The following is a 19272-nucleotide window of genomic DNA, read 5'->3' as shown; positions in this document are numbered from 1 at the left end:
TAACCGCATAGGCTTGTGACTTCTTGCAGAAAATCAGACTTGATGGCGCGAAAACGAGCGCATTTATGGGGCCCGTAAAGTAGCTCCTTAAGGGTGTCGCTTAAGCACCATCAGCCAATAAATTGGCATGATTATATAAGGGCTTCAGACCACATGACACTCGGACAGTGTCCCACAGCGTTCATACACAGCGTCTCGTTCCCACTCAGGGAACCCTGGTTACTTCCGTAACTGAGATGTTTTCTGCAGTATTTTAAACTCCAGACTTTAGAATTTCTTGTGAAACAAAAGGACCTAGTAAATCTAACTGGATTTCTCCCAAAATGTCACACTTGTAAATATAGTAAATAGCACCGTTTTTGCTTGTTCTATAGATTTTAAGACACCGTTTAATCAATCTTCATTTTAACTATGAAGGATTGTCCCTAAAAACAGATTGACAAAGGGGGATGTAAATTTAAATTGGAAACAAGCAAACAGAACTTTTCCTTGAGTAGCATGGAAAAAAACAGTGTTGCATTCTATTCAACATATACCGTATATTAATTAATTGGCAAAAATGTAACAGCCTTACAAATAAAATAGTATTTGTGCAAAAAAACTGATTTGAGCTGCCATGTATGCCTTTATTTAGAGCACTTTTTTTAATCTTTTTTATTTGTATTTTTTATCATTTCAAACCTATCAAACTTCTTTTCGTAAAAAGTTGTTGTTGAAAAGTGTGCTTGTGCTATCTTTTTTTTTGTTTGTTATCTAATGCAATGACATTCAGACATTTGTAAGTGTCACTTAAGTGTCCAAATTCTTGTTGTGGTCACTGTAGGTTGTGCTCTTACCCCAGGGCTCCTGATGTGAGGAACACGACCCACAGATGACCTAGGTCCAGGGTTAAAGCGTAGATGACCATCCCCACAAATGACATCAGATAAACTGAGAGTGTAGTCTCTCTGGGAAAAGACAGAAAAATATAACACATTTGAATGTTAACAAAGTATGTGATAAAACAATCTAAAATAATGCTCTGATAGTGATCATGTAATGAACAAAACATTGGAATTATTTGAATATCTTTAATCAGAGCACTGAACATTACTGGGACAAACAGACTACAAAAGTGCAAAAAAAAAAAAAAACGGTTTATGTTGCAGGGATGTTTTGTATTAATTTGTTAATCATGTTCAGAGGTATTAACCAACATGTTTCTCACAAAATTGGTTTTTTCCAAGCAATTTTGAATATGTGCCATCATCAAATGCAACACTGTGTTTGATCATGTTAAATGTTTATCAGAAATATTGGCAAATTTAGTATTCACATTGATAAATAAATGTGTTGACTTATATTTCTGGTGTTGCTAGATTATCTAAATATCCGAAACGATTTCTTTATACTTTGTGTGATACCATTGTTATATAATGGTTGTGACACATTCGAATGAAACACATGAAAATAAAAGCACAATTACCTAAGATTATAAAATGCAATTTTTACATGAATGATTCTTATAAAGATATGAATATTATATTTCTGTTTTTCCTAAATTTACAGGTGAAACTCGAAAAATTAGAATATCGTGCAAAAGTTCATTAATGTCAGTAATTCAACTTAAAAGGTGAAACTAATATGTTATATAGACTCATTACAAGCAAAGTAAGATATTTCAAGCCTTTATTTGATATAATTTTGATGATTATGGCTTACAGCTTATGAAAACCCCAAATTCAGAAGCTCAGAAAATTAGAATATTACATGAAATCAATAAAAAAAAAAGGATTTTAAATACAGAAATGTAGGCCCTCTGAAAAGTATAATCATGCATATGTACTCAGTACTTGGTTTGGGCCCCTTTTGCATTAATTACTGCCTCAATGCGGCGTGGCATGGATGCTATCAGCCTGTGGCACTGCTGAGGTGTTATGGAAGACCAAGATGCTTCAATAGCGGCCTTCAGCTCTTCTGCATTGTTTGGTCTCATGTCTCTCATCTTTCTCTTGGCAACGCCCCATAGATTCTCTGTGGGGTTCAGGTCAGGCGAGTTTGCTGGCCAATCAAGCACAGTAATACCATGGTCATTGAACCAGGTTTTGGTACTTTTGGCAGTGTGGGCAGGTGCCAAGTCCTGCTGGAAAATGAAGTCAGCATCTCCATAAAGCTTGTCTGCTGAAGGAAGCATGAAGTGCTCTAAAATGTCCCGATAGACGGCTGCATTGACTCTGGACTTAATTAAGCACAGTGGACCAACACCAGCCGATGACATGGCTTCCCAAACCAACACAGACTGTGGAAACTTCACACTGGACTTCAAGCATCTTGGATTGTGTGCCTCTCCATTCTTCCTCCAGACTCTGGGACCTTGGTTTCCAAATGAGATGCAAAATTTGCTCTCATCAGAAAAGAGGACTTTGGACCACTGAGCAACAGACCAGTTCTTTTTGTCTTTAGTCCAGGTAAGACATTTGACATTTGAAGCCCATGTCCAGGACCTGTCTGTGTGTGGTGGCTCTTGATGCAGTAACTCCAGCCTCAGTCCACTCCTTGTGAAGCTCCCCCACACATTTGAATGGCCTTTTCCTGACAATCCTCTCCAGGCTACGGTCATCCCTGCTGCTTGTGCACCTTTTTCTTCCACACTTTTCCCTTCCACTTAACTTTCTATTAATGTGCTTTGATACAGCACTTTGAGAACATCCAACTTCTTTTGCAATTACCTTTTGAGGCTTTCCCTCCTTGTGGAGGGTGTCAATGATGGTTTTCTGCACAACTGTCAGGTCAGCAGTCTTCCCCATGATTGTGAATTCAACTGAACCAGACTGAGAGACCATTTAAAGGCTCAGGAACCCTTTGCAGGTGTTTAGCTGATTAGAGTGTGACACTTTGAGCCTACAATACTGAACCTTTTCACAATATTCTAATTTTCTGAGATTCTGAATTTGGGGTTTTCATAAGCTGTAAGCCATAATCATCAAAATTATATCAAATAAAGGCTTGAAATATCTTACTTTGCTTGTAATGAGTCTATATAATATATTAGTTTCACCTTTTAAGTTGAATTACTGAAATTAATGAACTTTTGCACGATATTCTAATTTTTCGAGTTTCACCTGTATAAATATGAATTATGGAATTACGTTCTGAGGACAGGAGGTAGTGGCTGATAATGAAACATCCAAATATTGATCAAATAAACAACAATGAATAAACTAATGGTACATTTGTGCTAAGATCATACTAATTGTCATCTATGATTCATTTTAAAGTGTAAATGTTGTTATTTCCAAAACTAACAGCAGGTAAAATTGTGGGACATCGTCAATACTTCTATAAAAGAAAAACAGGGTTCTTGTACATGTAAGAAGGTGTTTTTTGGCCGCAGCTCTCTTTAAACAAACAGTGTATTATGAAGAAGCTTTGTTCTGTACAACCACGCGTAAGAAAATGCCCCACTTCACTGCTGCCATTGGGACCTGCCTGGGGCAATTCTGACTAGTGCGAGAGGAAACTCTGGACCGATTACAAGTGCCAGGATGATGTGTGCTCATTGAACAGGCAGTTTTAAAACTAAAGCTTCACAACAGATAATAGAGAACATTACAGTGAATAGCCTTCATGTATGGAAATATTTGATAGATTTAGTGTAATGCAAATTTATTTTTCATTTTTAAATGTTTCTTTTTCAATGGAATAGCAGCCAATTTCCATGCACCCATTCATCACCATTATATTTTAATTAGTTTTATGGAATTTATAAAATTACAATTTTACCTAAACTTTGCTTATATTGAAATTAAATATCATGTTTTCATTATGTTATATGTTAAAACTGAAGTATGTAATTTCAGTGCCACAGAGCAGAATTGCAAAAATAAACTTTGTCTTAAAAACAGATTTAATATGGCCCTCGTCTGCCATTGATCAAACAAAGAGATAGTCCCACCCCCAAATCACACCATTGGATGAGTAACGTTGTTGTGGCGGGGGACTAAGCAGGCCGCTCAAAGCAAACAGAGAGCAGTTTTCAAGAACATTTAATGGATAATATAATTGTCTCTATTAAGCTTGGATAGGAGAAAGTATTTTAACATAGAAAGAATTAAATACTTCAGCTTTGATGTATTTTGTGAGAAAATGCTGGATTTTTCTCACCCTGTTATTCTGTGATATTTCCCTCTTTACAAATAATGGTTTGATATTTATGACATCATATGTTTATCAGTGTTTCATTGTGTTTCCACATATACTGTATAAGCCATGTCATGTTTAATAGTTCAACTCTGTTACGGCACAGAAAGTTTTTCTTGGCACAAAGCAAAATAATAATGACTAAATAATCTGGTGTGGTGCAACGATACTGACGTTTTTGCACAGATCTTCAACCCTGTAACATTGAATCTAACAGTGTTCTACAAAACACACTTGGGTTCTCAATTCGATTATAAAGTGTGATTTGTTACACAGCAAAACTTGCTCAGTTATCTATTAGAAAGTATATGAATTTCAAACTTACTGTGACAGGGTTGAAATAATGTAGCGCTACAGGATTAGCTCTAATAACTATATAAGTTCAGGCATGAAACTCTAAATGGCACAAGCTGATAGGTTCTTTGAAATTTTTACCTGTTACCCATTCTGCTCACTCAAATGTGATGTGTGGAGTAAGCTGACAGGCTCTTTGACATGTAATCTGCTAGCCAATCAACTTGCGCCTCTCTTTTTGTCTAACATTTAAATTTGCTCAGTTTGCAATAAGATGGTTTCACTGCAGTGTGCTGTGAGGGTTTTCTCTGAAACCCTCCTCCTCCCCAGCTCCGACGGTCTAGATATGATACATGGGGATTGTATTACTGTCTAATTATGCAGCAGCACATCGTATGCTTGATGCAACATGTTTTGTGTATTTTGTTATTGTGCAGAAGCAGATCTAGTCCGCCAAGACCAATATCCTTTTACAGTTTTTTTCGATTGCTAAACGACAGTGAGCACAACTGGAGCTACATGTGCAAAACTCTAACTACAGTCTGCATTACCAACAGTCACCTGAGCTAAACAGTTCACATCACCTGCAAAACTCATTCCAAGCAACACAACTCTTAACACATGGCTCAAAACAGGCTCAGTGCAGCCAAACACTATGCACAACCCTCACTGAGCTAACACACACTGTCACTCAGAACACACTAAGAGGAAAAACACTAGCATCAAACACCAATACACAAAATACAAACTTTTCATCTTTACAGTTTGAACAATTTCAGTGACTTCATACAAAGTCATATTTTCTTCAAAGAAAAGTGACATTCTTTCACATGATTTATAATTTTTTTTAAAACATAACAATTCTTTAAGGTAAATGAAAATGAGCAGTTTGCTTCAATAGTCTGTAGTAATTTACGGAATTACAGTAACATTATCAAATATATCATTATCAGCCAGCACTCTATCTTGAATCTCCCGCAGTTTTATTGCATTGTTGACAACAACCATGTCAACAATAGCATTTTCCTGCGCATCTGAAAATATTTTTGCTCTTCCTCCTGTTGGGGGCAGCCTTTGGGTCCTGTTGTAAAAATATATTTTAGAGTCAAACTTACTGTAATATATATCTGTGTAAATATTCTATAATTGCAATACAAAATAAATTCCTGTAATGTTTTCATTTACTGTAAGGATGTAACTCTCACCTGTTTGTATGATGGAAAATTAGTCTTTCTGAGCTCTCTCTCTCTCTCTCTCTCTCTCTCTCTCTCTCTCTCTCTCTCTCTCTCTCTCTCATATATATATATATATATATATATGTGTGTGTGTGTTCACTAACAAGTCTAAAACAAGACACCTGTTTAGCCTTTCAGCTGAAATCTATTCTGTTTTGAATGTGTGGTTCACAGTTTTGACAGCAGTGTGTTAGCATTTGAACAAAGTGCTGTAAATCCACAGTGTTGTGCAGGTTGTGGTTAAAGTCATGGGATAAGTGTGTAGAGTTTTGAAAACTGTGTTCAAGCAATGAAAAACGAACTAGAGTTTGGTCCACATGAACTGCTGCTGTGCAGACTGTAGTTAGAGTTTTGCACATGTAGCTCCAGTTGTGCTCACTGTCGTTTAGCAATCAAAAAAAACTGTAATATGTCATACCCACATTAACATGCAAAATCTCTCCAAGAGTTATGACTGAACTATTAGTAATTTGAAAAGCTGTAAGCACATATTTAGTGTCAGGATGTGTAGTTTAAGAATTGGTGAAACCCCTGTATTTGTTTACTACTACTAAATCTAAATATATCAGTGGTCCCACAATGCTACGACCCGAGGTGGAGTTTCAGCACTAAACTGTTCAAATGAAATGATAAAAACAATACATTTCCAGAAATGTTGTAGTACAATTGGCACCATTTCCTGAGAACTATCTCTCTAATTATAGTCATCTGAATAGTCTTGGTAATTTAGCATGTTATAATCTGGCCCAGAGGGATGATATAATGCAACCCAACAAGAACTATCCATCAGTTCACTTCTGCATTCTTGTAGCACGTGTAGAGTGAGTAATAAACCCTGCAATCTCCGATCTGACCCAATAAATCCTCTCAAACAGAAGGAACAGTGAGTCCATTATAGATAAAGCTCATTACAGGCTAACTGCAGCTTTAAAAAAAAAATGCCAAAATTAAAGCAAAATCTCAACAAGTCATTAAATATAGGGTATACTTTTGAAACGTTTACGGATTGGCCCCATTCACTTCTATTGTAAGTGTCTCACTGTTACAAAGATTTTTGCTTTTTATTGTTTTGTTTTTTTTGTGGTAACATTATGCAACAAATGCTGTCAATTGAGGTTAACTTGTATTAAATCCAGAGTATTACTTTAATGGTTGGTGAAATACTCCAGTTACTTTACTTTTTAACAAAATTCCTCATCATTTCAGTCTGATCTGAAGTGTTTGAGTGGCACATTTCAGCACAGACTGTTTAATGAATTTGTCACAATGTAATACAGACATTGCAAAGAGGCTGTTATTGAAGGATGGGGCAGTTTAAAACTATTTTAAAAACTGACTGCAAACCCACAGCCTGTGTGTAAACACAGCAAAGCATATCATTTACCATACTGTAGCAGTTTTAAAGACACAGCCTGAAACCTGTTCTTGTTTCATTCTTAGGGTCAGAGAGAGAGAGTGGAAAATGGTCATGAAAAACTGTGAGAATGTTTTTGGTACAAAAACATTTACAAACATTATGAGCCATTTTACTAACAATGGAGCACATGAAAAAAGTTATATATATACTGTATATGTATACTTGATGGCACTTCTCACACACCTTACAGTCTAGCTGATCCCAAAACAGATCCATAACACTCTTTTCCAATTATCTCTTATCCAATGTGTGTGTTTCTTTGCCCACTCAAACCTTTTATTTTTGTTTTTTCGGCCTGCGCCCCTGAGTCTCCTCTTTACTGTTGTACATGAAACTGGTGTTGAGCGGGTAGAATTCAATGAAGCTGTCAGCTGAGGACATGTGAGGTGTCTATTTCTCAAACTAGAGACTCTGATGTACTTATCCTCTTGTTTAGTTGTACATCTGGTCTTCCACATCTCTTTCTGTCCTTGTTAGAGCCAGATGTTCTTTGTCTTTGAAGACTGCAGTGTACACCTTATGTTTTTGGCAATTTCAAGCATTGTATAGCCTTCAGTCCTCAAAACAATGATTGACTGATGAGTTTCTAGAGAAAGCTGTTTCTTTTTTTCCATTATTGACCTAATACTGACCTTAAGACATGCCAGTCTATTGCATACTGTGGCAACTCAAAAACAAACAGTGTTTCTTTTATATATATATATATATATATATATATATATATATATATATATATATTCTCTTTTCTCCCCAATTTGAAATGTTCAGTTACCACTGCTTAGTAGGTCCTCATGGTGGCTTGGTTACTCACTTCAACCCGGGTGGTGGAGGACAAGTCTCGGTTGCCTCCAATTCTGAGACGTGCATCTTATCACGTGACTCGTTGTGCATGACACCGCAGAGACTCACAGCATGTTGAGACTCATGTTACTCTCCACGATACACACACAATTCACCACATGCCCCATTGAGAGTGAGAACTATTAATCGCTAGGGATGCACCGATACCATTTTGCATAATCAGTTTAGAATATCTTTACATTATTAAGTTATTTTTTGGAACCCATTCAACATAAATATTATTATAATTTTAAACAAATGATAATAATAATAATATATTAAAATAGTAATCTCAATCATGCACCCTTAACTTTTAAAACCTCACGCTTTTATTTTGACATTCTGAACTCTCCAGGAAATATGTGTGTCTGTTTGTAGGCAAGTTCACAGAAGTTTAATTCACTTCTTATTCAAACTGTGTTAAAATGCACCTCCGGTGCCATTCTAAATGTATATTATAATTATTGAGCATCAACATCTGAGATGTTGTTCTTGAGTAGCGCTCAAATGTTGAAGGCTAAAAATAGCCGCGAGTGTGTGTAAATAGAGCCTTGCTGTTCACCGATGCGCAGGAGCTGCGCGTGAATTTTGAACATTTACTCATTAAACAGCCTTTTGTGATTCACAGAGCTATCACACGTCTTCAAGTGGCTTTGCATAAACTGCACAAGTCATATGAACTATTTTAACTGTGTTTTTATGGTTCTTTTATGTCATTTTTTTAGCTTGACCGTAACGAACATGACTAACACACAGTATCGGATTTGGATCGGGCTGGTCGGACCGATACCAGAGCCATTTAAAAACGTCAGTATCGGTGCATCCCTACTAATCACGACCACGAGGAGGTTAGCCCATGTGACTCTACCCTCCCTAGCATCCGGGCCAATTTGGTTGCTTAGGAGACCTGGCTGGAGTAACTCAGCACACCCTGGATTCGAACTCGCGACTCCAGGTGTGATAGTCAGCATCAATATTCGCTGAGATACCCAGACACCCACACAAAGACAATGTTAAGCTTCATGTAACAAACCAAATATCTTTCAACTGTGTTTGATATAATGCTATAAAGTGATTTTATAATGTCATTTTAGCAATTTAGCATGATTACTCAAGTATAAGGTGTTGGAGCGATGCTGCTGTCTAGATTTGATCAAAAATTACTTTTTTCAAATAGTGATGGTGCTGTTTTTTACATCAGTAATGTCCTGACTATACTTTGTGATCAGTTGAATGCCACTTTGGTGAATAAAAGTACCAATTTCAAAATCTGTACATTATTCCAAACTTTTGGCCACCAGTATATACAGGTGCTGGTCATATAATTAGAATATCATCAAAAAGTTGATTTATTTCAGTAATTCCATTCAAAAAGTGAAACTTGGATATTATATTCATTCATTACACACAGACTGATATATTTCAAATGTTTATTTCATTTAATTGTGATGATTAAAACTGACAACTAATGAAAATCCCAAATTCAGTATCTCAGAAAATTAGAATATTACTTAAGACCAATACAAAAAAAGGATTTTTAGAAATGTTGGCCAACTGAAAATTATGAACATGAAAAGTATGAGCATGTACAGCACTCAATACTTAGTTGGGGCTCCTTTTGCCTGAATTACTGCAGCAATGCGGCGTGGCATGGAGTCGATCAGTCTGTGGCACTGCTCGGGTGTTATGAGAGCCCAGGTTGCTCTAATAGTTGCCTTCAGCTCTTCTGCATTGTTGGGTCTGGCGTATCGCATCTTCCTCTTCACAATACCCCATAGATTTTCTATAGGGTTAAGGGTTAAGGCGAGTTTGCTGGCCAATTAAGAACAGGGATACCATGATCCTTAAACCAGGTACTGGTAGCTTTGGCACTGTGTGCAGGTGCCAAGTCCTGTTGGAAAATGAAATCTGCATCTCCATAAAGTTGGTCAGCAGCAGGAAGCATGAAGTGCTCTAAAACTTCTTGGTAGACGGCTGCGTTGACCTTGGACCTCAGAAAACACAGTGGACCAACACCAGCAGATGACATGGCACCCCAAACCATCACTGACTGTGGAAACTTCACACTGGACTTCAAGCAACGTGGATTCTGTGCCTCTCGTCTCTTCCTCCAGACTGTGGGACCTTGATTTCCAAAGGAAATGCAAAATTTACTTTCATCAGAGAACATAACTTTGGACCACTCAGCAGCCGTCCAGTCCATTTTGTGTTCTGACGCTGTGTCTTGTTCAAGAGTGGCTTGACACAAGGAATGCGACAGCTGAAACCCATGTCTTGCATACGTCTGTGCGTGGTGGTTCTTGAAGCACTGACTCCAGCTGCAGTCCACTCTTTGTGAATCTCCCCCACATTTTTGAATGGGTTTTGTTTCACAATCCTCTCCAGGGTGCGGTTATCCCTATTGCTTGTACACTTTTTTTCTACCATATCTTTTCCTTCCCTACACCTCTCTATTAATGTGCTTGGACACAGAGCTCTGTGAACAGCCAGCCTCTTTAGCAATGACCTTTTGTGTCTTGCCGTCCTTGTGCAAGGTGTCAATAGTTGTCTTTTGGACAGCTGTGAAGTCAGCAGTCTTCCCCATGATTGTGTAGCCTACAGAACTAGACTGAGACCATTTAAAGGCCTTTGCAGGTGTTTTGAGTTAATTAGCTGATTACAGTGTGGCACCCGGTGTCTTCAATATTGAAACTTTTCACAATATTAGAATTTTCTGAGATACTGATTTTGGTTTTTTTTCATTAGTTGTCAGTTATAATCAGCAATTAAAAGGAATGAACACTTTAAATATATCAGTCTGTGTGTAATGAATTAATATAATATCCAAGTTTCACTTTTTGAATGCAATTACTGAAATAAATCAACTTTTTGATGATATTCTAATTATATGACCAGCACCTGTATATATAAATATACATATTATATATATATAGTGTTTGAAATGACCCCTTTAAAATTGTGCATCTGTACTGTGTGTGTATTGTAAAAATGAATAGCTCACTTGTAAGTCTTGGTTTTGTCCAGCCAGATTCCACAGATGAGTGAGCCGACCATCCCAGCAATAACAAGAGTCAAACCAATCCTCCCAGCATTCACCTCTTCACCCTGTGAGTGAAAAAATAAATATATGTAACATCTACCTATTAGAAAATCATTCTCCGTTATCAGTGGATACAACACACTTTCTGATAATCCAAGAGAGCCATCACTTATTTAGTTGATCTGATCCAGTTAGATAATTTGTAAAAGACAACAATTTGTAAAAAAAAAAATTTGCAATGTATGCACATCTTAGATAACAAAGAGAAAATGCAAACAGTGATCTTTGGCAGAACCATGGTAGGGTGACAGTATCTGATGGGAATACAAGGGGATTGCAATATATTCTGTAGTACTGAACAATTATCATATATCATGGTATTTCCTTGATACTCTAAGGCTCTTCAAAGAACACATATTTTTGTTAATGCAAGCACCATTCAGAAGAATAGGAAATGGTAGGATGATAAACACTGAGCTCATGTAAAGTGACTAGTGGATGTTGACAGTGAGACTCACAGGGTAATGCTCTATGATCATTCTATTCAACAGGGTGGAAACGGCGTAGAAACAGCCCACATTCAGTCCTGTGAAGCACAAAGACAAAGAAACTTATAAGAACAGAGAAAGGCCAAGATTCAAATTGGATGAAATAAAAAAATTAAAAAATAATAACATTATGGTTAAATGAAAAGCTGAAGTGTGTCACTTCTGCGCTACTAACACCATCAAATGGAATTGCAAAAGTAATAATGTTTTTTATAACTGGCTTTTCAGACTAATACCCCCGTCTTCGATTGGTCATTAGTTAAACCAAACAAAAAAGCAAGGAACATACCACTGGACCAATGGAATATACATCAGAACATTGTATTTTGTGTTAATCAATAGATGCGTCATTCGTTGTTTTCTAAAAAATATGTATGAATGGACAGTCTCACTTTAACCACTTTGTTTAATGCATTTTACAATCTTTAAAAAGCTTTCCACAGATTTCCCCCCAAAAGTCAGCACAGTAAATACAAGAATAGCGTGCTACATACTACTCTTACTAGAGGTCTGCACAGGCCTTAAAATGAAATTTGAGACCACATGACCCAACCCTACCCGATCCGAAAGGTACAGTCAGATTTAAAGCCCAAACCTGAAACTGATTACTCTCTTTATAAATTCTTCTCCTAGCAAGTATTTTAGTAATAGACTGTATTTTATGTAAGCATAGTAGTAAACATTTGTAACAGTATTGTGCAGAAGTGAACCGTTTATCAACCACCAAAACTTTGCTTGTTGCAGAGCAATCTAGAATAATTTGTAAAAATGTAACAGTCGCATGAAGTCCTCTTTGCAGCCTGAACTTCTTCAGAAAATCAAATTTTTGTCACCTGCTCTAAAAGCAAGCTAGACACCGGCAACAAATAAAAAATATTATAATAATAAAATATTTTTTCAACACACGGACAGTTGTTGAGTGCATGTGTCGAATTTGTTTTTATTCACTCATGGTCAAAAGAGTTTACTGTGAAGGACAACATGATCAACCTGGCGTAATCTGATTAGGAATGCAGCAAAAAAAATATATATAGCCGAGCCTTTAGTTGTTTTTGAAGTATATTCACCGAGCAATTTATTAGAAAAACCTGCATACCTACTTATTCATGCAATTATCTAATCAGCCAATTGTGTGGCAGTAGTGCAGTTAAATAAAATGTGATCTCAGTTATTTCTGTTATTTCAACTGTGGCATGGTTGCTGGTGCCAGACAAGCTGGTTTGAATATTTTGTAACTGCTGATCTCCTGGAATTTTCACATACAACAGTTTCTATAGTATATAGATATTGGTGCGAAAAACAAATTACACCCTGCGAGTAGCAGTTCTGTGACGGAAACACCTTGTTGATGAGAGAGGTCAATGGAGAATGGCCAGACTGGTTTGAGCTGACAGAAAGGCTATGGTAATTTAGATAACCCCTCTGTATAATTGTAGAGAATAGCACCTCAGAATGCACAACATGTCGAACCTTGAGGCGGATGGTCTACAACAGCAAAAGACCATGTTTTGCACTTCATTAAGACCATAGTGTTCCTGCTAGAGTGCTGCTGAGTACAGTATGCAAGTTTTGAGTTTACACAGAATATTTCCTTGTGGTGATGAGGGCATAGCCGAGCGTCTGAGTCCAAGAGAGTGAGTGCGGTAAGAGTTGGAACTTGTGGGAAATTACCTCTAACTTCTGTTTTGTTTTCAGTGAGAACAGAAAGTGATTTTAAGGGTAATCCAGACCACCAGAGGAGAGAGAGAGAGAGCCGAGCCTTGTGTGTGTGGGGGGATCATTTGAGTGTACAAAAAGACATTAGAGTGAGCCAAAACAAAGATACCTTTTGAGTTTGATTTGCCATCTCCCACTTCCTCCTTGAGAGAGGGAAAGAACATTGTCACAGCGGTGCCAAAAACCGGGAAGGAGTCAGGATACGCTGCCATGAAGTCTTCAAGTCCCTCGCAGCATCCAACAAGCACAACACCAGGCCCTCGTGTAGCTGTGGATGGAGCAGGAAAAGTGCTTCATGGTGCTCATGCAGGCCCAAGAGGAAGACCGGCAGGTGTTGCAGAACTTGCTCTTTGGACACATCCAGTCCCATGAAGTGGCCGCGCTCACATTGGGCAGTCCATCTGCTACCGCTGCTGTCTAAGGAAGCCCAACATGCAGCACAGCAACTTCCGGTGGCCAACCTCCTGGGGTATTCCGATTTTAAGAAAGCCATCCTGCCTAACACCCCTGGAGTCACGAGTTAACATCCAGGGCATGCTGAGTGACTCCAGCCAGGTCTCCTAAGCAACCAGTTTGGCCCGGTTGCCAGGAAGGGTAGAGTCACATGGGGTAACCTCCATGTGGTCACTATAATGTGTGGTTCGCGCTCTCAGTGGGGTGCGTGGTGAGTTGTGCGTGGATGTCGCGGAGAATAGCATGGGCCCTTCCCCATATCCTGTGCCTGTTCCATGGAAATGGGGAATTCCATCCCCAAAACCGGTCCCCCGGTCCTGTAGGCTGTTCATTCCGCTGGCTTCCCCTAACCCTCTCTGCTCTCCAACACAAGCTAGTGAATCTGCTGCCGTGGGTTTGAAGTCTGGGCCGGTCTGCTGGAGCTGTGGGGGTCCTGAGCATTTCCAGGACCGATGCCTCACGATGAAGGTGGAGACATTGGTCCGGGTCCCAGACACACCACAGGCCGCTCCTGATCGAGCAGGAGTGTTTTGGATCCCTTTGAGTATAAAGGGGGGTACATATCAAGCCTTGGTGGATTCAGGTTGTAATCAAACCTCCATTCACCAAAGCTTGATTCAAGCCGAGGCTTTGGATACAAGCCGGCGGGTGAAGATAAGGTGTGTGCATGGGGATATTCATGATTACTGTTAGTGAAGGTCATCATTCAATTTTGGGGACAAAAGCATAGTGTAGAGGCTGTGGTTAGTCCCCGCCTCACCCATCCACTAATCTTGGGTACAAATTGGCAGGCATTTACTGCTTTATTGAGGGAAATCTGTGTGAATGGGTCCTGTAACAGAGTTTCTCAGTGTGTGGTTTGTGATGCACTGGCTGGGGAGGTGGAGCTGGTGCCAACTGTGTCAGCTCTGTGTCAGGATGACATAAGGGAGAGTGAAGTGCCGGCTTCCCTAGCGCTAAGAGGATTTCTCTGCAGGGGATTTCCCTCTAGAGCAGACCCTTAGGCATGCCTTTGACCAAGTGAAAGTGATTGATGACCAAAGTCTTATGTCAGACATTGCATTTGCATATCCGTATTTTCACTTATCAAGGATTGGTTGTATGGAGTGACACTGGACACTCAGACAAAAGAAAATACAACCCAATTGTTAGCATCGAAGAGCCATTGGGAAATGTTATTCCAAATGGCTCATTTTAATCTGTTGGTGGGTCACTTAGGGCAGGAAAAAACACTGAACCGTCTAATGGCCCATTTCTATTGGACAGGTATTCACAGGAATGTTCGAAGATGGTGTGTGGCATGCCATGAATGTCAGCTAATGAATCCGCCAGCCACCCCAAGAGTGCAATTGTGCCCCCTTCCCTTGATCAAGGTCCCCTTCAAACAAATTGGCATGGACCTCGCCGGGCCATTAGAGCGTTTTGAAGCAATGCCTCTGCGCACCATCTCTGCACAAATTCCCAGACATATGAATCTCATAGAGAATGAAACGACCCCAGTGGTAGTGGTACGCAGTCGTCCCTACCTATTACTCAGACAGAGAAAAGTGGTTCGGGAAGAATTAAAGGCCATGCTAGATATGGGGGTAATAGAAGAATCCCAGCCCGGTGGTGTTGGTTCCGATGAGTGATGGCTCAGTTCAGTTTTATGTGAATTATAGAAAAGTCAATGTGGTGTCTAAATTTTATACATATCCAATGCCTCCTATTGATGAACTGTTTGATCGGTTAGTCGCAGCATGCTTTTAATCGACAAGGGATATTGGCAGATCCCCTTAACTCCAACATCTTGTGAAAAATGCAATTTCAACACTGTTCGGTTTACACCAATTTTTCACCCTCTGTTCAGACCACACCCCGCTCCAGTGGCTCCATTGCATGAAGGATACCAATGCGCAGATCACCCTTTGGTATCTAGCTCTACAACATTTTAAGTTCGAGGTGGTTCACAGGCCAGGGGCACAGATGGCTGTTGCGTATTTCCTCTCCAGGAATGGGGGGGTGGAGTAATGAGAGGCCGGATGGTTCCCTGGCCTGAGTCAGGCGATGGGGGTATGTGGTGATGAGGGCGTGGCCGAGCAACATCTGTGGAGAGTGAGGCCGAGAGAGTGAGTCCGGTAAGGGTTGGCACCTGTGGGAAATCACCTCTAACAGCTGTGTTTGCAGTGAGAGCGAGAATGATTTAAAGGGCAATCCAGACCACTGGAGGAGAGAGAGCCAAGCCTGCACTTGTGTGTGTGTGGGCATCATTTGCATGTACAAAAAACATTAGAGTGAGCGAAATTAAAGATAACTTTTGAGTTTGATTCGTCATCTCCCTCTTCCTCCTTGAGAGAGTGAAAGATCCTCGTCACAGTCCTATTACATTTTCCAAATTGTGCACAATTCAACAGAGCACACTGCACTGATCAGTCAATCCCCCAATGCAATGTGCCTACCTTAACTTTCCATTTCAAACCTGATGTAATATCACTTTTTTTAACTTCTCTTCCTTGACTTAATATTTGATCTGACTGCTGTTCAGACATATATTTATTTTCACAGAATTGGATTTAAAATACAAAACAAGTGTAACCGAAGATGGACGTCACTCTCTGAATTAAACATGCACTAAATAAAGTTGTATTACAGCAATGTAGCATACAATTGTTTCAAATGTGTAACGTTGCATAATGCATTCTTTAAAAAAAAAAATGTAAAACATGTATTAATTTAAAATAAATATCACAGCATTCTGTAAGTAGTAAGATAGTATTCCATTGTGAATTTGATTAGTAGCTAAAACCTCATGACCTTTGACCTCAGTTTTATGATCTGAGGAACACAGAATGTATGCACCACTCAAGAGAGCATTATTATCTGATGAAGATCTTATGTAGACTTGGAATGGGTCTGATGTTTTTTGGAGTTGGGCAATAATTGACATCATTTTGATTGAAACAAAATTTTGCATCCTTTAAATTATAACGAAGGTAAATCTCACAATTCCTGAACTCCTGAAATGTCATGTCAACCTGGGCTGCATGATGTTTCAAATGAACTCCTTATCTTATGGTTAGGGTCATAGGCCTTGGGTTAGTGGTAAGAACACAATCTGTCTAGTGTTATTAGTGCAGACCTACCGAGTAAAATATGTGTAGAGTATAGAGGTCGACATATAGAGGTATAAAAAACAAAAAAACAATCTCAGATGCAGTTTATTGTTTAACCAAAAGCCCGAAAATAACCAGAAAAAAATTAAGATTTGGTGCATAACACAGGAGTTTTTAAGGGTAAACAAGCCCGAAATACACCTGAGACTATATTTTGATAAATATATTATGAAAAAAATATCGGCACCTATCGACACTGATTAATCGGTAAAAGTGATATATAGGTCTACCTCTAGTAGAAAGAGTTTTAAGTTGATATAAGAGTGTGAGCGGTGTGTACCGTAGGTGATGATGAGCAGGATGAAGGGTTTGTTGCAGAGCAGTCTCCTGATCGACGCGGAGTACGAGTACTGACCCGCAGGAGCATTTCTAAGTGCCACTTGAGCCACAGATGGCGGGATTTCTGGTTTATCCTGAAACACTGAAACGCACAGTCAGTCAAACACACACACACACACACACACACACAAACACACACACACACACACACACTAATTTAATCAGCACTGTAAATAACTAAACCACTGATGAAGATCAGATTTCAAACAGCATGCCACTTTACACAAGATTACAAGAATTCAAGATACAAACTGTCATATTACAGTCAAGTATATCACAAACAATCGGTCAGTATAAAGCCCTCTAATTATACAGTGCAATGAAATACAAGTAATTTCAATACATTTTCATTTTCTTTGTGTAGCACTTATCACAACATATGTTCTTCCAAAGCAGCTTTACAAAGAGTTCTATGCAAGTCCCCACAACAATCTGCATTTTTTTATAGAACTGGGGCTTCCTGTGGGCCAACAGCCAAGCGCCTTTTGGCCCACCAGTTACCATTGGCCCAAAGAAGGCGAACTGGGGATTGAGGCGCGGTCAGTGTCAGAGGCGTGAAAGTTTAGTGTGACACTCATGCTGTGTTCCATTCATGTCGGATATTCCTACTTGAATTCTCTGATCTCCGACCATAAAATAATTCCATTGCCATATGCTCGGAAAATGACCTCTGAACAACCAAAACAACCAACGCTACCGTTAGCTTAGCAGGGGTTTGACTGTCTCCAGAGACATCTCCTAACAACTCAACTGATAAACAGCGCTGCTACGCTACCATTTGTGCTGCAGGTGAACGATCACCAAAAGAGAGTTTAATTTACTGTAATTTGTACACCAGTCTCTGCAAAAGTTTGTTAAACAAGCTTTAATATCTTGTAATGTAGGAACTTTGATTTATTGATCAATATCATTTAATAAATGTGAATGTTTATCACTAACTTTGTACATCTCTGGGAGCCGACATATTTGTGCAAAATCCCGCTCCTGTGGATTATGTAACGTTTGCACCAGGGCGGCATATTAAAGGAATACTCCAGGTTCAATACAAGTTAAGCTCAATCGAAAGCATTTGTGGCATAATGTTACTGTTACGATCCCTCGTTATCTGCCCCGTGTTTTCTGTTTCACTCATCACTGATCACGTTCCATGTCACGTTTTCCTTGTTGTCCGCCCCGTGTTTCACTGTCCTTGTATGAACTACACTTCCCGTCTTTCCCGGCCCTCATCACCGCTGTCACAGTGTTATTGTCCGCACCTGTTCGTTATTTTGTTATCACCGTGTCTGTCTATTTAAACCCCGCTGTTTTCCCTTTCCCCTGTCGATCGTTATCTTTCATGTTCGCTGTTCTCGTTCCCTGATGTTCATTCTAGTTCTGCTGATTCTCCTGATGTTTGTTGATGTTTGCCCTGGATGTTTATTCGTGTTCGTTCGAGGTTTTCTTGCCCTTCGTGGATGTTCCCTACCCATATTCTACTGAGTGTTATTCCGTGCTTTCATTTCATTTTCCCATCGTGGACTTTTCTTTTGTTCCTGTGTTTGTTTATTTGTCAATGCTTGCTAATAAAAGCCGCATTTGGATCCAAACCTCCCGTCTGCCTTCTCCTGCTTCCCACAATCATAACAGTTACCGAATGGACCAGCTCACTGAACATTTGTTTGACTGTCTGAAGAATCTGCTCTTCTGATCTACAGTTTTATGGATGAATCTTCATGCTCTTTTTGTTTATTCTGCCTATTGGCTGGAGTTTGTTTTATTTATTATTTTTGCTGTGTAATTCTGTCTCACAAAATGTGTATAGAAACACTGGATTTGTGCAATCCTAAGGCAATGATGTCACGGGGTCTCTCGTAGGCATACATGGACTGTTTGTGTTTGGAGGGATGGACGCCAGTTGGCGCTGTCATGCGCGGGGTTAATGCGCACATTTTTCTTTTTTCTTTTTTTTTGTTCTAAGGGATGTTCGGGGTTTGATTGTTCCACTAATGTTGGAATGTGGTCTTTATAATCTTGTCTTTGACCAACAATTTATTTTTTCTAATGTCAAAATGTCAAATGT

General features: G+C 39.1%; 1 protein-coding gene across 2 annotated transcripts in view; it reads right to left on the bottom strand.

Annotated features, from left to right (window-relative positions):
• Window positions 1-19272, bottom strand: part of LOC127662591 (feline leukemia virus subgroup C receptor-related protein 2-like) — a 52449-nt gene that overhangs the window by 19325 nt on the left and 13852 nt on the right. For both annotated transcript variants that reach the window (XM_052153848.1, XM_052153849.1), the window contains exons 3-6: window positions 17155-17295; window positions 11524-11591; window positions 10967-11070; window positions 837-947 (exon numbers count right to left, since the gene is read on the bottom strand). In XM_052153848.1, the coding sequence (XP_052009808.1) occupies window positions 837-947; window positions 10967-11070; window positions 11524-11591; window positions 17155-17295 (424 nt within the window). The remainder of the gene's footprint in view (window positions 1-836; window positions 948-10966; window positions 11071-11523; window positions 11592-17154; window positions 17296-19272) is intronic.

The sequence above is a fragment of the Xyrauchen texanus genome, chromosome 22, assembly GCF_025860055.1.
Source record: "Xyrauchen texanus isolate HMW12.3.18 chromosome 22, RBS_HiC_50CHRs, whole genome shotgun sequence".
Classification (NCBI taxonomy): domain Eukaryota; kingdom Metazoa; phylum Chordata; class Actinopteri; order Cypriniformes; family Catostomidae; genus Xyrauchen; species Xyrauchen texanus.
Note: the sequence above shows the minus strand (reverse complement) of the source record. Positions and strands in the feature narration are given on the sequence as shown.